This window comes from Sus scrofa, chromosome 2, assembly GCF_000003025.6.
Source record: "Sus scrofa isolate TJ Tabasco breed Duroc chromosome 2, Sscrofa11.1, whole genome shotgun sequence".
In the NCBI taxonomy this organism is placed as follows: domain Eukaryota; kingdom Metazoa; phylum Chordata; class Mammalia; order Artiodactyla; family Suidae; genus Sus; species Sus scrofa.
In genome coordinates, this window is record NC_010444.4 from 148,208,664 (window position 1) to 148,229,835 (window position 21,172).

The 21,172-nt window shown below is 42.4% G+C and overlaps 1 protein-coding gene across 10 annotated transcripts in view; it reads right to left on the bottom strand.

Moving 5' to 3' along the window:
* PPP2R2B (protein phosphatase 2, regulatory subunit B, beta) overlaps positions 1 to 21,172 on the bottom strand; it is a 484,752-nt gene that overhangs the window by 270,590 nt on the left and 192,990 nt on the right. The window contains exon 2 of one of the 10 annotated variants that reach the window (XM_021080870.1): positions 1,192 to 1,276. In XM_021080870.1, coding sequence (XP_020936529.1) covers positions 1,192 to 1,228 — 37 coding nt within the window. In that variant the 5' untranslated portion in view covers positions 1,229 to 1,276. 10 annotated transcript variants of the gene reach the window in all.

The window sequence follows — 21,172 nt, forward strand, 5'->3', positions numbered from 1 at the left end:
AGCTGCGTCTGCGACCTACACCACAGCTCACGGCAACGCCGGATCGTTAACCCACTGAGCAAGGGCAGGGACTGAACCCGCAACCTCATGGTTCCTAGTCGGATTCGTTAACCACTGCGCCACGACGGGAACTCTTATGACCTGATTTTTAAAAGCATGTTACGAAATATGATCGCCTGGAGTTGACATAAACATATAAAGCTAAGGCTGCTCAATTCCCTTGGGACACCAATCCTTATCCATCAATTTATGGAAACTATGCATCAACATATAAACATACTAGAAATATAGACATCTGCTCTTTGTTTCCTTCTCCGGTTAAGTCGCTGATCACTTTTCTCATTTCGTTTCCCTACCATAAATCTTTATTTGGAAACTTCTTTCCCCACTCCTTCTCTTCAGAGGAGCTCTTCTCTCTTGCACGTCTTACTCTTTGCTTGGTCTCAGCGTTCCTACCTACTTCTGCTACACACTCCACCTCAAGGGAAAATCTCTGATGATTCTTTCTCAAGTAAAAATATATAGATCTTTGCCCTAAATTTTATTTTCCAGGGTCCCCCAAACAGCCAAATATGGAGGCTGTAAAGGTCAAGAATCTCCCTGCACAGTTTCGAGAACTGAGTAAAAGCAAGCCAACAAAATCTTCATGCTCCCTCCTCCAAATCAGATGGATTATGAGTTACGCCGAAAAGGATTTTAAATATTTAATACAGGTTAATGTTACTGTCTTTCCTACGTACGGATTTCTCGGTCTGCTGTCTAATTCAAAGTTACCCATTGGGGACACCATTCTTCATCATCAACAAAGTGAGAAGCCCGTGTTGCCTTTCTTCACCTGCTGACCCCAACCCTGTCTTTGTTGGAGCACTTAATGCATCTGTCTGCATAGTTCATATACCTCCCTAGCATCTATAAATCAGGGTCTATTCTTATCTAGCCTAATCCCTCTCTCCTGGTTAATTTCTTGGTTAATCATTATTTCTCTTTGCTGTGTACTAACACATTCCATCAAAACACGTCCTCAGTTCTTAAAACAGTGACTCAACGATGCTTCCTATCAACGCGTTCTCTTTTGAATGTGAAGGAAGGGATTGGGGTCCTACAGAACCACTTTTAAGCAATGGGAACCATTCAACACGTCCATACTGCTATTTCACTAAGAATAGTAGGTATAAATAATAAGACTAATACCTTTGTTTCCATAGGTGCTTTCATCTGGATAATTCATGCTTCATTATTGTGCCACTATTCTCTGTCTTGGGTTCTCCCTTGGGTCCTGTGACAAACACGGTTTTCAGATCCAGACTCCAGGACGTAGTGAAGCGTCAACGTTTGTTAACATACACAGATGCTTTCCACACTCCCCAGGTCCCCTCTATGATCTTTGTGCGAGGTTGCTCCTGGCCTGTCAAAATCCAGACTAATAAGGTGATACCACAACACCACAAAACCCACACTACAAAGCCTCTCCGTGCTTCAGGCTCCTCCACAGGAAGTGGGCTGCCTTCCGGCTTTGGAGAGCAGTGGTTATCAACGTGTGGCTGTGGAGCAGCAGCGGCAGCATCACCTGGGAAACCACCAGACAGTAAACTTCCACAGCCCACCCCAGACCTCTTAAACTAGAAACTCTGTGGGGTGGGGGGGGGGGAGCCTTGCAATTTGCCTTTAACAGACGCTTCAGGTGAGTCCAATGATGTTAAAATGGAAAACACGTGCAAGAGGGCATCTAGGGAGTTTTGAGGAAGCTCTTGGTTAAGAGACTAACTTCACATAGTTAAAGAGGGTCAAGTTTTTGAGGTAAGTCTTCAGAGTGTAGGGCTAGGAGCAATGGGTAAACCATAGAGTCTGTGCTGATATGCACAACAGCTTTAAGGAACTGGAACTCTTCGGAAGCAGAAGCAAGTCATTTGACTAATTGGAAGAGGCTCCCTTCCTCTCACAGTGTTCAGAGATATAAGATTATATACCCGTGGTATCTCTGAATAAGGCAATACAAGAAGAAGTGCTAAAATAAAAAAGATTTTTTTTTAAAAAAACAGTGAGATTAAATCTTAGTAGGAAGCTTCAACATACCACTAACCTAGAAAGACGGTTTGTAATGAATCTATTATCTTTAATTTTTTAATATTTCAAAGCTATTACCTTTAAAAACCATCTTACCGATGGTGCCTTAAAGGAGATAATGGAAGTTCACTTCCAAATGCTTTATTTGATTTTAAGGAAAGGCCAGTGGTTGGCTTAGACTCTCACAAGATTCCATTTATTATTATAAGTGATTATGATATTTATTATTTAGGGGGAATCAATCGCCAGCAGCCAGAACTAATACTAGATCAAAGGTTAAAGTTGGGGTTTTAACTTATTTCTTCTCTGTTTTGTAATCAAAATAACCATCTTTTAATGGGAATGATGCTGCTCTAGGACATTTGGATAAGTGAACTAATATTAATGAACATACAACCTAACATTATTCAGCTGTTATTACATAGTAGGCACCTGTGTCTGTTCTGAGCACATTACCTACACTGCAGCCCTTAATACAGCAACCTCAGGAAGTTAAGCATTGTTAGCTTTATTCTATAGTGGGGACCCCTGGGCTGAGAGAGGTTAAATCTCTTGCCCAAGTTCACAGAACCAGCAAGTGGTGGCGTCAGGAGACAAACCCAGTGGTTTCCAGAGTCAGCGTTCTTAATCATTTGAGAATATCTTTTTCAAGTATAATACTGAACTGTAGGGGTTTGGAGGGCAGAAAGGATGCTTGGCCCAGTGAAAATAATGCTTATGACCATTTAAGGCTTCTGGAAATGCTAACGACAACCAAACAACCATTTAATAAAGGTTCAATCAGAGAACTAACCATGGAAATCTACTGTTTCGCTCAAACCTTGCAACGAGCGTAGAATGCAGTTACTGTTACTGTCCTGCTTTTACATATGGATAATTTTAATTGGAGGATTTGAGTAATAAGCCCAACTTCTTACCAGAATATACTGCTCACATCATAAAAGGTAAATAAAGCAAAATATGTACAGAGCATGTAGAAAACACAGTTGGAGTTCCCATCGTGGCTCAGTGGTTAGCGAACCCAGCTAGCAACCATGAGGACTTGGGTTCAATCCCTGGCCTCGCTCAGTGGGTTAAGAGTCTGGCATTGCTGTGAGCTGTGGGGTAGGTCATAGGTGCGGCTTGGATCCCGCGTTGCTGTGGCTCTGGCGTAGGCCAGCAGCTGCAGCTCCGATTGGACCCCGAGCCCGGGAATCTCCATATGCTGCGGGTGTGGCCCTGAAAAGACAAAAAGACAAAAAAACCCACAAAACCCCCACAGTTAATGTAACTTTCTTGCCCTTATGTCATGTTTCCAGGGATAAGAATGGTGTTGGCGATGATCAATCCATGGACTTTCTACCTATTTTCTACTTGTTCCAAATGGCAGGTATTTGTGAGTTAGATATTTGGGTGCAGTATGCAGTCCTGAAATAGAACTAAGTCCAGTGGCTTCTCCACATCTTTATCATCACCAAACTCCACCTCTTTTAGGCTTGTACCACTGGCCAGGAGTATGGCCTCCACACCTGCCTTTTGGCAACAGTAACAATGAATGACCTTAGCAATGAGACATAGCCCACCCCAAAGCCCAGCAACCCAAGAGCTATGGCAGGTCACGATGCTCTACCCAAGGAACCTTGTGCTAAGGAGGTAGGTGGCCAGCATCTTACAGAGAGGGTCAGTAAAGATGCATACTTTCCCCCCAAGCTGAAAGATTTCATCTAGTTTTTCAATGAAAATTGATTTATTTAGTCTTCTAATATCATGGGAAGAGCTCTGTTTTAGGAATCAGAATCTCTGGACCTCAGTCTTGTCTCCACCACAAACCAGCTACATGATCGTGGGTAAGGTGATTTCACCTCCACCAGATCTGTGTTCTCCATGAGGAAATGCTACGAAATAAAACTTATCCAAATTTTTGTGCATAGCAGATGAGAGCTGTGAAAATGCTTTGCAGAAATTCAAAACCCTATCAGAAGTGTTAAGTTGGGATTATTGCTATTTTTTTTATGTAACTGCTTCCTTGCCTAAAATTTGGCCACTCACACACCAACCTGGTTAGCCAAGTTGGTTGACTGATAGACTAAATTGGAAGGCAAGAGGAAGAGGGAGTATTTGAAATGGATAATTATCGGCTGTACCAAAGACATCCATGGAAATATTTGCTCAGTCGTTTTGGTGGTTAGGAGGAATTCATTTTCAAAAGCCTTACTTCTCTATAAGTTTCTCAGATCCCTAGATCAGTGGACATTCCTATGAAATAGGCTGAGGAACCTTTCCTGGCAAGCAAAAAGGATGACCACTAAACCATCATGTCGCTAAATAAGACAGAGACACGGAGACAGGCGGCTCAGCGAATGCGGGCTCCAGACATTTTGCCAAAGACACCTTGGGAGTCCTACTCAGATTTCAAGGTTGCAGGATACCCACCCTCGCCTGTCTACACCGGAGGGTAGAATTTAGCCTGTGTGTAGATTGCTTGGGACAGCAGTGAAAGGAGACAGTGAGAAGGGCATTTTTATGCAAGTGGGAGGAAAAAAAATCCCTCTGGAGTTAAACCTGGAGAGACGAATAAAAGATAGGGCTACTGATTGTTTTTGCATCTTATTGGGAGGATTCAACCAAGAGGTTCAAGAGGGAAGGGGTAAAAATCAAGGAAACAACGTCTTTGGTGCCCTCACCTTTACTTGGACTCTGGTCTCCCCTTAAGATATCCAACAGGTTAAAATGGCTTTGTGATGTGACACCATCATCCTGCTTCTCCTAGTATAGCCCTTAAAACATTTTGTGGTTAACGCGAACAAATAAAATTTAAAGTTTAAGTTTTCGAGAGTTCTTGTCGTGGCGCAGGGGAAATGAATCCGCCTAGGAACCATGAGGTTGTGGGTTCGATCCCTGGCCTTACTCAGTGGGTTAAGGATCCGGTGTTGCCATGAGCTGTGGCATAGGCTGGCAGCTACATCTATGGTTAGACCCTAGCCTGGGAACCTCTGTATGCCACAGGTGCAGCCCTTAAAAAAAAAAAAAAGACAAAAGACCCAAAAAAAAAGTCTAAGTTTTCCTAGGCTGGTTTTGGGGAAGGAAATTCATTTTTTTCCAAATCACTGGTTGTAAGGTCATAAAGCCATGGCTTGATTAGTCCCACAAACTCTGGCCTTAGGTCATCTTACCAAAGCAATGACGGGGAAGGAAACCAAGGGTCCTCCGACGTAAGCCCTGCCCAAGGTCCCAACACCAAGATCGTCTCCTGAGTGGGTGGTGGGATTCTCCTGCCCCCGTTTCCCTGATAAAGCACACCTACACCAACAGCCACGCCGCACTACCCTGCGTTGACCAGCTGCCCCCCCCCCAGACCCTCCCCAGGGGGTGTGGTTGTCACTAATCCACTGATTAAACATTTGAAGACTGGCTTTGGCAAAACATGCCAGAAATTCCTTCAGGGTAATTAAAACCACATTCTGTGTCAATAAACACAGACTGTGAGATCCTTCGTGTGCAGAGGGACTGGCTCTGACCCATGGGCTCTAGGACATATTTTCTTGGATGGCTTTTCCAGCATTGCAACTGATTTTCACTGACGCATTCAGACCTTTATCCAGCCCCCTTGTGACATGACTGGCTGAGCTCAGCGAGTTCATGTTACCTTTATTGTTTAAGCCAAGACACAGGACCAAAGGGGCCCTGAACCTAAGGGCCAAGCTCACCGCCAAAGCCCTTTCATGAAGACCTACAGGTAAGAGTGCTGGAGTGGGATTCTTGTTACAGAATTTGACAGGTACTGACTAGTGCCCACTTATTACTACTCTTCCAGGGTTCAAACTGACTTTCATTCGAAGAATTATTCATGTGACTTCAACGTAAAAAGAACAACCAACTCAGGTGAATATTTACCTGAGTAAGTATCTATCTACACTGATAGCTAGAAACTTGTTCTTTGCATATAGGGGAAAACCCATAAATTATTTTTCACCACAATGACAGCTTTATAGTTTTTAATGTGTAAACAATGCATAGACTTATTAAGAACTGTCATACATTAGAAAATATACAGATAAACAGAAAAATTACTAAAAATTTCATCAACCTGAGATAACCATCATTCATGCTTCGGAGGCCATTTCTGCTCATTGAATTTTTTATCTACACACATAGAAACTTATAAAAGAGTAGTCATACTGTACACACTCTGTTTGTCATGGATGTGGTGACCTTTACTTTTTTAATAGTATTCTGTTGCTTACTTTTCTCTTCCATAACCAATGTTAATGACATTTTATGTACTTTTTTCATACTGATATCATCATATATCCTCATATACAGCTTATGGCATGAATAAGGTTTTAGTTCCTCAATCAGTAATTGCTGAATGATTAAGGAGTAAAATGAAAGAACAAACATAACAAAATGAATGAAGGAGTAAATACATAGTGGGCTGTGCTCTTAATTAGCTGGTACAATTGCCAAGAGATTGCAAAAATCATGTAACACATCTTTTGACATCTCCCCTGAATCTTTAAGTACGAGAACCTGGCTTGAACATGTTTAGAGGGAGCTCCAAATGTAACCTCCCACGTAAAGAATACATAACTGGCTGCTGCCCTAACTCCAAGGACAGAATCAATTCATTCTCAAGCTCAAATCCAGCTCAAAAACCATTTACTAAGTGCCTGTACGCCAAGCACTGCGCTGTCCTCTGTAGGATAAAGGATTGAATGTGTGTGATGGTTGCTTTCCCTCTTTCTTTTCAGTTGAGGTGGGGGGTCCGATTCAGGGTCACCTCTTTCTAGCAGGCTGTCTAAACTTGGACCTCAGTTTTCACATCCATAAAAGGGGGATAGTATCTATCCATCCCAGGACTGTTAAGATGAAAGAATTCAAGGAATTCAGGAGAAAGGTCCTGGGAAAATGTGGACGGGAGTCTGGCCATGCAGGTACCAAGGTAGGTGTACTTAGAGGAGCAGGGAAGCAGGGGTGGCCTGGGGTAGTGAGGACCCAGCACAAGCCAACCTGCCTGGCCTGAAGATCAGTTAAGGGAGGCTCAAGGCGATGAGGGAACAGCCAGGGAACAGTCAAGTTTACAAGCACAGAAGAAATTTGAGAACAGACTAATCTCCTTAAGGGGTCAAACAAAAGGAGGAAAATGTGTTTTGCCTTTCCAGCGTGTGCCAAGGTCTAGATCAAGGCCATCCGTATGAGTGACTCAAAGGCCAGTAACTGGAAAAGGAAAAACCTGGCCTGCGCGACGGGCTTCAATCCAAGTTTCTTTGACTTATAGGAAAAATTCTGATCGGAAAATTTCCATCTCAAATTGTGCTGAGGAAGCTTAGAGACTGAGTAAGCATGTTGGCAGCAGCACAGTATGATAATCAGACTCCTTCTGATTTTTTCACCATAGTGCACAGAGTTCTTCAGGTCCTGCGGAGACCTTAGAACGTTTTTGATCTCTGACCCTGCAAGGGGTCAGAGAACCCATAGGAAATATACCTTGTTCACAAATGGAATTGTACCAAAACCTTTCCCCCTACGTCCTGCCAGGAAACCAGAGGGTTCTGACTTCCAAATCATAAAGCATCGTATGATACTGTCACCCAGGCTAATCCTACAGATTCCAGGATGGGATTTGGTACTTATCATTGCAAGAAACGCGGGTTGGAAGCACTGAACTGTCCCAGTCTCTTGTGTCAAGCTCAGGGTTCCAGAGCAGCTCCTCTCCCCTCTGTCATATCTCCTCTTTTTAAACTAGCACCATTGCTGAGTTCCTGGAAGCATGTCTCCAGTTATCTGTGCTGCCCTAATCAAAACACTCTCACTCCATCCCACCTGCCCTGGGTGCCCAGACAGCAAAGAAAGGAGATGAGAACTGGAGGTTAACATTGCAATCTCAAATCAGCATTGAAACTTGAGGTTTCTTGAGGCTGTTTTGATACTTTTTGTCCTCCGAGAAAGCAACTGGATCTACTACTAACCACCATAAACCTTTATCCGTTCAACTGTCTGTCCAGCCAGCCAGCCAGCCAGCCAGGCATGTATCCTTTATTTTTACCTACTGAACACTTAGGTCACAAACTGTGTAGCACTTTTAATACTTTATAAAATTTTAAATAAAACTTTCAAAGAATTTAGTATTCTCGCTGCAATATCTCAAGATAGTTCAGAGGGAGAAAAATGCCCCAAAGACTCAAGCCAAATAAACTGAGACTTCAGAATGACTCCCAACTATAATCCCTGAAGACTGCTGAAATGCAGACAGCCAACACACAGCTGACTCTTGAACAACATGGGTTTGCACTACACTGTTCACTTACACATGGATATTTTTTAAGAGCAAACACTAGTGCACCACACAGTCCATGCATGGGTAGCTGAATCCGTGGATAAAGAGGAACCCTGAGTATGGCAGGCCAACTATAAATTACACCTAATTCAGCTCCAAGTTCTTCAAGGGACTGAAAATCCCTCACTAAAAATGTAATCCCAGTGGTAGTTTCTAAGCCTTCTACCTTTCATTTCCATCGAATCATGCTCCCAATTTTTGGAGGAAAATTAGAGAAGTTTGGAAATCTTGAGCTAATGATAGTTGCAGTCTGGTTTTCTCAGATTTATCTGAGTTCAGATTGCATTTGATCACATATATTATTAACAAGAAAAAGTTAACATAGCTTTCAGAAAAGTCAGATTTGAACTCCACAAGAGGCTAGCTCATTAAACAACCATACTGGCTGTCATACTGGGTGAATCACTCTTTGAAATTACCTACTCACCAGTTTGAGGAAAATTAACATTTCTGGGTCACCAGGTTCCATGAACTTAGCTACTGCTGATGCCCTGGAACCAGGAAAGTCATTTTATTTAATACAGGTGGGTGCCTAAAGCCCGGAGAACAAGCTTTTGGTCAAGTCTTTAATAGCAGCAGCTGAGCACTGAGCTTGCCTCCCCTCTAGGAAGAGTGAAAGAACTTGGGGCTTTAAGGAAGGACAGATCAAATTAAAGCTCAACGGTTACGCCTTTATGAATTTTTTTCTGCTTTTCACTTCACATAGTCTCCCTGAGATGAATTTACCCTGAAAATGTGTGATAATAATAAATAGAGGCAAAACATAAACCAAATAAAAGTGAGAAAGCACACTAGCAATTACAAAGCACTCCTTGGTACAACTTTTTAAGAAGGCACTTTAGGGAGTTCCCAGTCATGGCTCAGTGGAAGCGAATCTGACTAGCATCCATGAGGCCGCAGGTTGGATCCCTGGCTCTCTCAGTAGGTTATGGATCTGGTGTTGCCGTGAGTTGTGGTATAGGTTGCAGACATGGCTCGGATCCAGCATTGCTGTGGCTGTGGTGTAGGCCGGGGACTACAGCTGGAGTTTGACCCCTAGCTTGGGAACCTCCATGTGCCACAAGTGCGGCTCTAAAAAAAAAAAAAAGACACTTTATTAATATTATTAATATTATCTAGAAGCTTAATTGTTCATGTCATTTGACCCAGCAACCTGGACTTTAGAAACTTGTTCTGAGAAAAAAACCAGAGAGATGATTTGGATCATGCAATCATCTATCACACAAATATTATAGCAAAATACCAGAAATGCATAAACTTCCAGCATTTAGTGACTGGTAAAACTATGGTTTAACAATAGGGTATTACAAATGATGGCTGATGGTATTGGGTTTGGTACCAAAACAAAACAAAAATAGGTATGATATCATATGGTATTTGTCTTTCTCTTTGACTTACTTCACTTAGTATGAGAGTCTCTAGTTCCATCCATGTTGCTGCAAATGGCCTTATTTTGGTTTTTTTAATGCTGAGTAGTATCCCATTGTCTATATTAGCACGTCTTCTTTATTTTTTAATTTTTTAATCTTTTAAAAATATTTTTAATAGTTATTTCCCCAATACAATTTTTTTCTACTGTACAGCATGGTGACCCAGTTACACACACATGTACACATTCTATTTTCTCACATTATCAAGCTCCATCATAAGTGACAAGACATAGTTCCCAGTGCTGCACAGCAGGATCTCACTGCTAATCCATTCCAAAGGCAATAGTTTGCATCCATTAACCCCAAGCTCCCCAACTACCTCACTCCTCCCCCTTGGCAACCACAAGTCTATTTTCCAAGTCCATGATTTTCTTTTCTGTGGAAAGGTTCATTTGTGCCTTATACTAGATTCCAGATATAATGATATCATATGGTATTTGTCTTTCTCTTTCTGACTTCACTCAGGATGAGAGTCTCTAGTTCCATCCATGTTGCTGCAAATGGCATTAGTTCATTCTTTTTTATGGCTAAGTAGTATTCCATTGTGTATATATACCACATCTTATATATGTGGTATGTCAATGGACATACCTAATTCAATCATATATCAATGGACATTTGGGTTGTTTCCTGTCTTGGCTGTTGTGAAGAGGGCTGCAATGAACATGCGGGTGTATATGTCTTTCTTAAGGAAAGTTTTGTCCTGATATATGCCCAAGAGTGGGATTGCTGGGTCATATGGTAGTTCTATGTATAGATTTCTAAGGTACCCACATACTGTTCTCCATGGCAGCTGTACCAGCTTACATTCCCACCAACAGTGCAGGAGGGTTCCCTTTTCTCTACACCCCCTCCAGCACTTGTTATTTGTGGACTTATTAATGATGACCATTCTGACTGGTGTGAGGTGGTATCTTGTGGTAGTTTTAATTTGCATTTCTCTAATAATCATGGATGTTGAGCATTTTTTCATGTGATGTTGGCCATCTGTACATCTTCCTTGGAAAAAAGTCTACTGAGGTCTTTTACCCATTTTTCCATTGGGTTTTTGGCTTTTTTGCTGTTGGGTTGTATAAATTGCTTGTACAGTCTAGAGATTAAGCTCTTGTCCATTGCATCATTTGAAACTATTTTCTCCCATTCTGTAAGTTGTCTTTTTTTTTTTTTTTTTTGTTTCCTTTGCTGTGCAAAAAGCTTGTCAGTTTAATTAGGTCCCAATGGTTTATTTTTGCTCTTATTTCTGTTGCTTTGGAGACTGACCTGAGAAAATATTCATAAGGTTGATGTCAGAGAATGTGTTGCCTATGTTCTCTTCCAGGAGTTTGATGGTGTCTTGTCTTATATTTAAGTCTTTCAGCCATTTTGAGTTTGTTTTTGTGCATGGTGTGAGGGTGTGTTCTAGTTTCGTTGCTTTGCATGCAGCTGTCCAGGTTTCCCAGCAATGCTTGCTGAAAAGACTCTTTTCCCCACTTTATGTTCTTGCTCCTTTGTCAAAGATTAACTGACCATAGGTGTCTGGGTTTATTTTGGCATTCTCTATTCTGTTTCATTGGTCTGTACGTCTGTTTTGGTACCAGTACCACACTGTCTTGATGACTGTGGCTTTGTAATATTGCCTCCTGCTTGGTTTTTGTTCCTCAGACTTGCTTTGGCAATTCTGGCTCTTTTGTGGTTCCATATACATTTTTGGATGGTTTGTTCTAGTTCTGTGAAAAAGGTCATGGGTAATTTGATAGGGATTGCATTGAATCTGTAGATTGCTTTGGGTAGTATAGTCATTTTTACAATATTAATTTTTCCAACCCAAGAGCATGGAGTATCTTTCCATTTCTTTATATCTTCTTTAATTTCCTTGATTAATGTTTTATAGTTCTCGGCATATAAATCCTTTACCTCCTCGGTCAGGTGTATTACCACATCTTCTTAACCCATTCATCTGACGATGGACATTTAGGTTGTTTCCATGTCTTGGCTATTGTGAATACTGCTGCAATGAACACAGGGGTGCATGTGCTTTTTCAGTGAACGTTTTGTCTGGATATTTGCCCAGGAGTGGGACTGCTAGATCATATGCTAGTTCTATATTTAGTTTTCTGAGGTGTCTCCATACTGTTTTCCATAGTGGTTATACCAATTTACATTCCCACTGATCTAATCTATGGCGCAAATGAACAAACAAACTCATGGACATGGAGAATAGACTTGTGGTTGCCAAGGGGGAGGGGGAGGGAGTGGGATGGACTGGGAGTTTGGGGGTAGTAGATGAAAACTATTGCATTTGGAGTGAATAAGCAATGAGGTCCTGCTGTGTAGCACAGGGGACTATGTCTAATCACTTGTGATGGAACATGATGGAGGATAATATGAGAAGAATGTATATATATGTATAACTGTGTCACTTTGCTGGGCAGAAGAAATTGACAGAACATTGTAAAGAAACTATAGTAAAAAATTAAAAAAATAGATATGATACTATCTTACATTTAATTACTATATTGATCCATCCCTTTCTCTCTCTTCCCTGTTTCACATGCACACATGCAGAGACACACAGACAATCACACAGAGACTGAAAGAAAATACATCAAAAAGTGTTTATAATGATTATGCTCAAGGCTAAACATAAATTCAATTTTCTTTTTTAACTTTTTTAAACTTTTCTTTAAAGCCCAGGTTTTGGAGTTCTGGTCTGGTCTTGGAAACTAATCTGACTAGTATCCATAAGGACGCATGTTCCATCCCTGGGCTTGCTCAGTGGGTTAAGAATCTGATGTTGCCATGAGCTGTGGTGTAGGTTGCAGACACAGCTTGGATCTGGCATTGCTATAGCTGTGGAATAGGCTGGCAGCTCTAGCTCCAATTCAACCCCTAGCCTAGAAACCCCCATATGCCGTGGGTACACCCCTAAAAAAAGGGCAACCGCCCAAACAAAAAAAAGCATATATTTTGTTGTGTCATAGCCGCCTTCTTTTCCTACATAGCTTTTAACAAGACTTATATTCATGTTCTCATGTTTGTGTTTATTTAATGTGTATCTTCCCAATAGAATATAAGCTCTATGAAAGCAGGATACAGATCTGCTGTTTTTTAAAAAATTGCATACTTGGATTTTTTTTTAAAAGCATGGTGCCTAGTGTACAATAAATATGTTAAAAATGACTAAAGAGTGAGCAGTTGTGGGGACAATCCTAGCAGACCATGGTGATATGTGGGGATTCCGATGGGCAATCAAACAGTCTGTTACATCTCTAGTCTCCAGCTCATTTGCTCAGACAACATACCATTTTCCTTGTTTACTTTTGCCTCCTGAGGTCACACAAGACTCTGTTCTCCATTAGGAATGCCTTGGCCACTCCTCTCCACATCAGAATCCCACCAACCCCACCTCCCTGACAAGCTATTCCCGTTCAGGTAAGCGTCACACTATCACTTACTTGGAAGATTAACATTTTTAAACTTTATTGGGTTCCAAATATATATTTTTTGATTAGAGGTCAGCAAACTATGGTCCATGGGCTACCACCTGATTTGTAAATAGAGTTTTGCTGGAAGCCCTCATGCTACGGTGGCAGAGTTGAGTTGAGTTGAAGCCCTCATGCTATGGTGGCAGAGTTGAGTTGAGTTGAAGCCCTCATGCTATGGTGGCAGAGTTGAGTAGGTGGGACATAGACTGTATGTTCAGAAAAGATGAAAACATTTACAATCTGGCCCTTTATAGGACTATTTACTGATCCTGTTGTGCAAAGAAGAGATAATTCCAAAGTTTTATACCATCAGGTTATTCTTAGAGCAGCATGGGATCCAAAGTACATGAACAAAAGCTTTGTAGAAAAAAGAAATTATTACAATATGCCTAAATTTGTCCTTAAGAACATACATGTTTGTGTGAGACATACATGCATTCCAGGCCCAAGTCTGCTGATTGACGCTGGGCAGATGATACAACTTCTCTGAGCCTCGGTTTCATCGCATGGTCCCTCATTTCCTTAATAAACATGTAACAAGTGCTATCTGCCAGGTACTGGGCCAAAGAAAAGTGAGAAAGCACCCCAACAGATACAGGCAATGGTGGACAATGGGTAATAATGGATAACAGACTGCAGTGAATAAGACCTCAAAGCCTCACGTAATTCAGCCTTAATTGTACATACAGCTGGGGGTTGTTGGGGTTAAATCACACACACACACACACACACACACACTCATGCATCTATTATACGTACACACACCAGTGTAGTACACCATATATATACACACAATATACACAGTATATCACATGTAGTATACAGAGAGAGCTCTTGGTTCCTGGTGCACAGCACACACTCATCAACACAATTACAACAGAAGCCCCTTAACAGACCTCTAAGAAGCTGACTTAAGTGATTAAAAAATGCCTTCAACCCTCTTTGAAAAATGGGTCTCGAGCCTGCTCTCCACTCAACAGCTAATTTGTTGGACACATCTCTGGTCTACTGGCTCACATCAGCTTCTGGTTGAGCTGCATGTCTAGTGAGAGTCAGCTGGGTTGGCTTGCAAATCTCCTGATACAGTTATACTTGTCACTCAACTAAATATCATGGATGGTGATGAAAAGAATGGTGGGAAAGGAAGAGAATGATTGCGCCACATGAAAACTAAGTTGAATGCTTTCAACAGATGACAAAGACTTGTCAATTAAATGAGGGAGAGAGAGAAGATCAGGGACAATCATAAAAATCCCGAAGGATCTGTACTTATGATTGCTTCTCGGTGTCTATAATCTCAACCTCAAAGAAATCAAGCTCAGACATGTCTTTGTGACTTTGGGTGTGGTTTGCGCAAAAAAAAAAAAAATGGAACCGCCAGTCAGTACTCATAAGACTGAGCTTTGATTCTTTAATGGGCTCCTCATCAAAACTAGGCAATGCTGTTGAAGATAGGTGTATCATTTTTATGACTCTCTGCCTTAATTCTTCCAATGTACCATCAACCATTGGTCCCAAATGCATGGCACGAGAGAGGTTCTTTTGTATGTGTTTAATGGTCACGTATAAACAACAGCATGTTAGCAGGAGATGTGTTGCCTCAGCCCCTGCCATGTTTTATAGGTTAAAAAAAAATAACCAGAAAGCTTGAGTGACTTGTCCAAGGCCTCGGAAGTGGTAGGGCTAGAGAGAGGGTCTGGAGCCAGCCTGGCTGATTCCTCCATCAAGGTCAGCCAGGGACAGAGAGGCAACCCCAACACAGACTCACCCAGCCTGGCTGAGAGGAGGATCATTGTGACGAGGACAGAGCGACACCTGCCCAAGTGGGTAGAGAGATGCTTGAGAGCAAGAACTTACACTCCAACACACTCCCCAGCAACACAGCCACAGCAGCTGACAAGACATACAATCGATTGCTTTTGTTGGATTTGATTAGTTTTCTTTCCTCGTAGTGGAAGAAATTGGGACTTTGTGATTTCTGGAAGATCGGATTCGTAGAGGGTTTACCGCCCCCTCCATGGAGCACACAATAGCAGGGGAGACTGCGCCTGTCAGATGGTGTCACTGACAGCTCAGCCTCACTGACTGGCACTTGCTCATCCCTGTCGGTGCGGCAAGATGAGCAGCGCCCGGCTCACCAGATGGTTATTTGTTCCACCAGCCACCTTTGCTGCATCCCTGATTCACTTCAGCCCAGGATGGTCTCCAGCACTCATGCTGCAAGGCAGCTCCTGCCAACAACTTTGCCAAATGGCTCCTCTCAAAGTCAGGGCTGCCCAGACAGACTGGCTCCTCCATCTGCAGCAGCTTTTGGCAAAGAGGTGCTTCCCTTTTCTGGCTCCACCTCTTGGCTGCACCAGAGCCTTCTTGCCAGAAGGATGATCGGACCTATCAGTACCTACAGCCAGACCTGGAGTTCTACATCTGTGTTGCCCAGACTCACCCCTGAGCACAGGGTCAGAACACACAAAACAGACCCAGACGATCACAATAACAGACATGGTGCATCATGGAAACTGAGAGTCAGGACGAGGCACAGAGGGCATCCTTCCCCTCCCCCATCGTCAGCCTCATTTTAGTAGATTAGGAAACTGAAGCCCAGAGAGTAAAAGTGACGAATTATGGCGGCAGGACTGGAAAGAACACACAAGTCTTCTGCATGTTCCAAACCACTGCCTACAGTAGAGACGGTGCTGCTTTCCCATCTTCTCTCTGCTCATTTTCAAGTTCTTGATAAAAATTAGACCCTCTGTATTGGTAATGATTCAAAGCAGAATTTCTTTAGAAAAGTGAGTAATTTTTTCTTTGCATCAACATCATGCCATGTACACAGACAGACTTGGAAGTGAATTCTGTTTTTTCACCCACTGTTGGGTGACCTTGGACAAAAAAAATCTCATTCTGCTTCAACTTTTCATTTAAAGGGGTATGAGGACAGTTTCAATGTGAAAAATACTTTAAAGACCAAAGTTTGTTTGTAGCATATAGCAAGCCCTCCACAACTGCCAGTAATCAACCTTATTCAGTAGCAGCACTTCAACCCACCGTGGTTTAATACACAGTCCTATGCACATGTACACAGCTGTGTCAAGTTTTTCTTATATCAAGAAGTTCAAGTCCATGAGATTAAGTGATTTATCCATGAATAATCACTGCAGCATCTTACGTAGTCTAAAAAGCTGGAAATAATTTCCCATCCCTCCTCAAGGGAACAATTAAATCAACGGTGGTACAGTCTTGCAATGGGGCACTATGCAGCCATTGAAAAGACCAAGACTGACATAGGTATCCTGACATGGAATGGTCTTTCAGATATACCACTGAGTGGGAGAAGAGGCAAAGTGCAAATAAAACTAGAGTATACACTCGGAGATGCAGACAGCCCCTCCCCTGGTGGTATCTGTACGTGTGTATTTAAACATATGAAAATGCATATAAAGGTGCTGTGGGAAAGCACACCCACAGCTGACAATGGTAACTCTGGGGTGGGTGTGCGGAGGGAGAGTGATTCATGCTTTGCTCTACTTCTGTAACACTTGAATCCTTTCAAGTAGGCACTTATGCATTATGTACCTTATAAATCAAGACATAAAGGAGGAGAGGAACGTGAATGAGAACAATACAGCTGCTGTGAACCAAGAGACTTCCTAACCTGGGTTTCCCTAGCCCCAGCTGGACTTCTGCAAAGTTTCACGAGCCACGCTGTGCTCCTCATTTCTCATTCAGCCCTCCTCTTTGGTAAAATACTTTCTGGGGATATTCTGTCCTTAGGGATCTGAGTTCAGGCACTCAGACCACCTGGGAGGGCTCAGAGTCTTGTTGCAATACATCCTGATAGAGCCGTTTACAGCTTTTCCACACTCAGCACCCTGGTGCATCTGTGGGGGTTCACAGAGCAGCAGAGCCCCCGAGATTAAGTGGAGAAGGTGGCCTGCCCTTCTGTGACCACTTCAGTTTCATTACTTGATGCATTCCCAGCCGTGAAATCAGCAATGCACGATGGAGGAGATGGGTCAGCCCCCAGCGACAAACCAAGTGCACCCAGAGTGACCCTCTTGCTGACATGGTACTCTTTGGCACACTCCTTCTGGCAGACCTCTCATCTTTCTCCTGTCAAAATTCTGCCCATAGAACCCCGCCCCCCCGCTCCCCGAGACCCTTAGACTCCATGCATCTTTTTCCTCTTACCTGCAAAGTCCCCTTCATTTCACTCTATTTCCTGGAATCAATTTCTCTTTCATCCAAAGCACAGAACCAAGTCTGACTTCCACGCCATACACCCATCCTTTGCCATCACCCACGATGACCTCTCTCCAAAGAAACCATTCACACTAGTTAGTTGTCCATGGATTTCACACACACATGGCCCGTGATCATCACTCCCCACATTTTCCATTGTGAACTTGAAGCATAAGAATTCAATTTAAGACAAAACTTCTAGGGGTTTTGTAAAAAAAATAATCTGCTTCCCATGGGAGAGATATGTCAGAACAGGTTTGTTAGGTCAGAGCTGATTTTCAGCCTCATTCTAGAGCTCTATTGGAAAGGGAACAGAAGGAAATTTAGTGGTAGAAGAGACAAGTTTGGTGAAAGCAAACACATGTTTTTAATGGGAGATGGCTGGAACACCACTGGAGAACTGCTCTGGCTAAAATGAGGCCAGACACGCCCACACTTATGTGCAAAAGGACATCAGCCATCCGACAGCTGCCTCTAGCCCACTCCTTTCATTCTGTTCCAGGCAACTGTATGAGCTGCTATCAGTTCTGGAGAATGGGGGCCTGGGTGTACCAGCGGGACCGTCTCAACTCATCCTGGGCACTATACTGGAGTGTCTCAGGCTGGAGATGAGGGGCCTGGAGAAAGCTATAAAAACCCAGTTATTTTTCATATTTTGATGGCTCGATTCCATCAATATTTTCCTTCTTTTTTATTATAGAGTAGACTCCATCTACAGGAACAAGTCAGCCAAGGATTCTGGCATTAGGTGGGAGAATTCAGCTCCCTCCCCATAGCACAAAGAGAAAGACACATGCACCGCCTTCCTGGGAAGAGATGGAACCAGTGAACTGATTGGCACTGAATGGGCACTGTGAGGATGTGCGCAGAGCACAGGACACAACCTGCATGTCCCCCCCCCCCCGCCGCCCCCGCAGGTCCAAACAAGAGGAAGCAGGGTTGGGCAATGAGCACTTGCCTAGAATCCAGGCAGCCATCAGTTCCAATCTGGTTCTGCCACTGATAGTATGTGCCTTACACGAGTTTCTTTGCTTCTCCATACATTGCAGTTTCTTATTCTGAAAAACGCATCTAATACAACCATCCTCTCAGAGTTGCTGAAGGAGATTAAATGAGTAAATGCATGAGAAACACCTAGGGAAATGCCTGGAATACAGACAGTGTTCAGGAAGCCTTCCTTCTCTTCCTTCCTCTAATTGTCTAAATTGGACCCTTAGTTTTCTTCACAAATGCAAATGCCAGAGTCTAGGAATGTCAGTCTACAGCTGTGCTCTTTTCACTGAGCATTACCAATATTTTGACAGGACTGGCCTAATATTATTCAACCCAGGTTCATCAGTACATTTCTGACCAGCCCTCATAAAGGGCCTGGGATTGCCCCTGGGGACTGGATGCTAATAACGAATCCTTGCTAGTGATTTTCAATGCACTCCGGTGATTATGTTTAGTAGTGGCACATTTCCTATCCCCGGAAAGGTCATTTATAATAGTGGAAGGCAGCTTCTTCCCACCTTCCATTTCTGATTTTTTTCTGAGAAGAGCAGAGAACCCAAACATTCATCCATATGCATTGGAAATACTATTTTGATCTTGCATTTGCATAAAAATACCAAAGCAACTTAAGGAGCTACAAGGCAGCTCTCCATCAGGACATCACTTCCTCTCCTTCTTCCCTGCCTTCTCAACATCTTCATATTAAAAGCCCTTTTCATGTACCTTCCTAGTTTTATCCACCGTGGCTTCCTTCTTTCTTGAGCTTAAGTGGGATGGATGGAGGGAGGGAGGAGGCGGGACTTTGACTTTCTCAGCTTTATTCTCATGCCCCTAAGAAGCTGTGACATTTCACAGATCACAAGTTTGGGGACCCTCCAAACTCAACTCGCCCCGTACTACTCTCTTATTCTATCTCATTGCTAGAAAATGGCCATATAGGGTTATCTGAATACTTTAAGTGCGTGGTTAATTCTGCTTAAACCAAGGTACTCCACAGTGAAGTAGTTTTTAATGCAATTTTGTTACACAGAGCCACGACCAGTTTCCCTGTAATTTTTCATTCGTTGGTTCAAATTCTGCCCTGGAGCACTCTTCTCCTAGGCATATTCATATGCTTTTAAGTACCTTTAACATACCTGTGATACCCTAAAATGTATGTATAGTCCAAATCTTTCTTCTGAGCTTCAGACCCAAATATCTCACTGCTTTCTTGAGAGTCTCACTGTGAGACGAGATGACTCACAGGCCTAATCAATTCCCAAAGTCTTTGTAAGGTTTCAGTGGAAAGGCATCCACTCTCATCCTGGGGTCATCCTATCTGCATCTGCTTCTCAATCTCCACCCAGTCTATCACCCCTAGTAAGCCCTATCCATCCTTGTCCTATCATGTACCTCAAATCCATCGAATTCTCTCCATCTCTATTGCTGCCACCATCCTAGAGAACAGTCGTGTTATCTCCCCAATTATCTCCCCACTTTCACTCCTATTCACTTCCTACCCAGCCCTCTGACCTCACTCTGTATGGCAGTCAGCCTGAGTTTCGAAAAAACAAACCTGATCCTATTCCCCCCACCAACCCTGATCAAAATCCTTTGATGGCTTTCGATCCATTTTTGGATAAGGTCCAAACTCCTTATGGTCAACAAGGCTCAACATGATCTGGTCCCTAAATAACTCCCTCATTTCTTTTTTGTAATATTTTATTATGAACATTTTCAAACAAAGAGCAAAAGTGAAAAAAAAATTACAGGGACTGTCCATTGACTGGCCACCTGGATTCTGCTATTAACATGGTTTATCATCTATCTATTCATTTATCCATCCTGCTACCCTAGTATTAATCTTTCTTAGGTTTGGTTCCTTCCAAAGTCAACTGCAGGTTCTAGTCTCATTTTCATCACTCTTTCTCTTGTTCTCTACACTCAGCCCTAGACAACTTTTCATTCTTGGAATCAATTGATACGTATATTTTTTTTTCATAAAATTATTTGGTTACTATCTACTGCCTCCACCAGACTAAAAGCTCCATGAGAAGAGACACCATGTCTGTTCTTGAGCATGCAGGATCGCCTTTGCAGAAAGCCAATTAATATTTACTGAAGGAATCAATAGTTATATAATAATGAAATCATATTAATATAATAACAATACAAGTGAGTTTGTTTTCCTTTAATATGTAAGAGCAGTATGGGTCTTTTTAAGGCTTCTCAGAGAAGGTGGAACTCACTTGCTGCCAGAATATTACCAAGGACATTAAGGCAAATTGCTAAGTGGCAAGATCCACAGCTAGTGGCTGAGCCAAGAAGAGATGGTGGTGGGTTTTAGGCACTTCTCTTCCACTTGCACTAGCTCTTCATCTCAAGATTATCCCAAATCAACACATCATCTATAAAAAGTGATACAAATGAACCTACATACAAAACAGAAATAGACTCACAGACTTCAAAAACAAACTCATGGTTACCAAGGGGGAAAGGTGGGGCAAGGAATAAATTAGGAGTTTAAGGTGAACATATACACACTACTATATAAAATAGTCGACAAGGACCTGCTGTACAGCACAGGGAACTTCACTTGATATTGTGTAAGAGCCTATATGGGAAAAGAATCTGAAAAAGAATGGAAATATGTATATGCATAACTGAATCACTGTGCTATACACCTA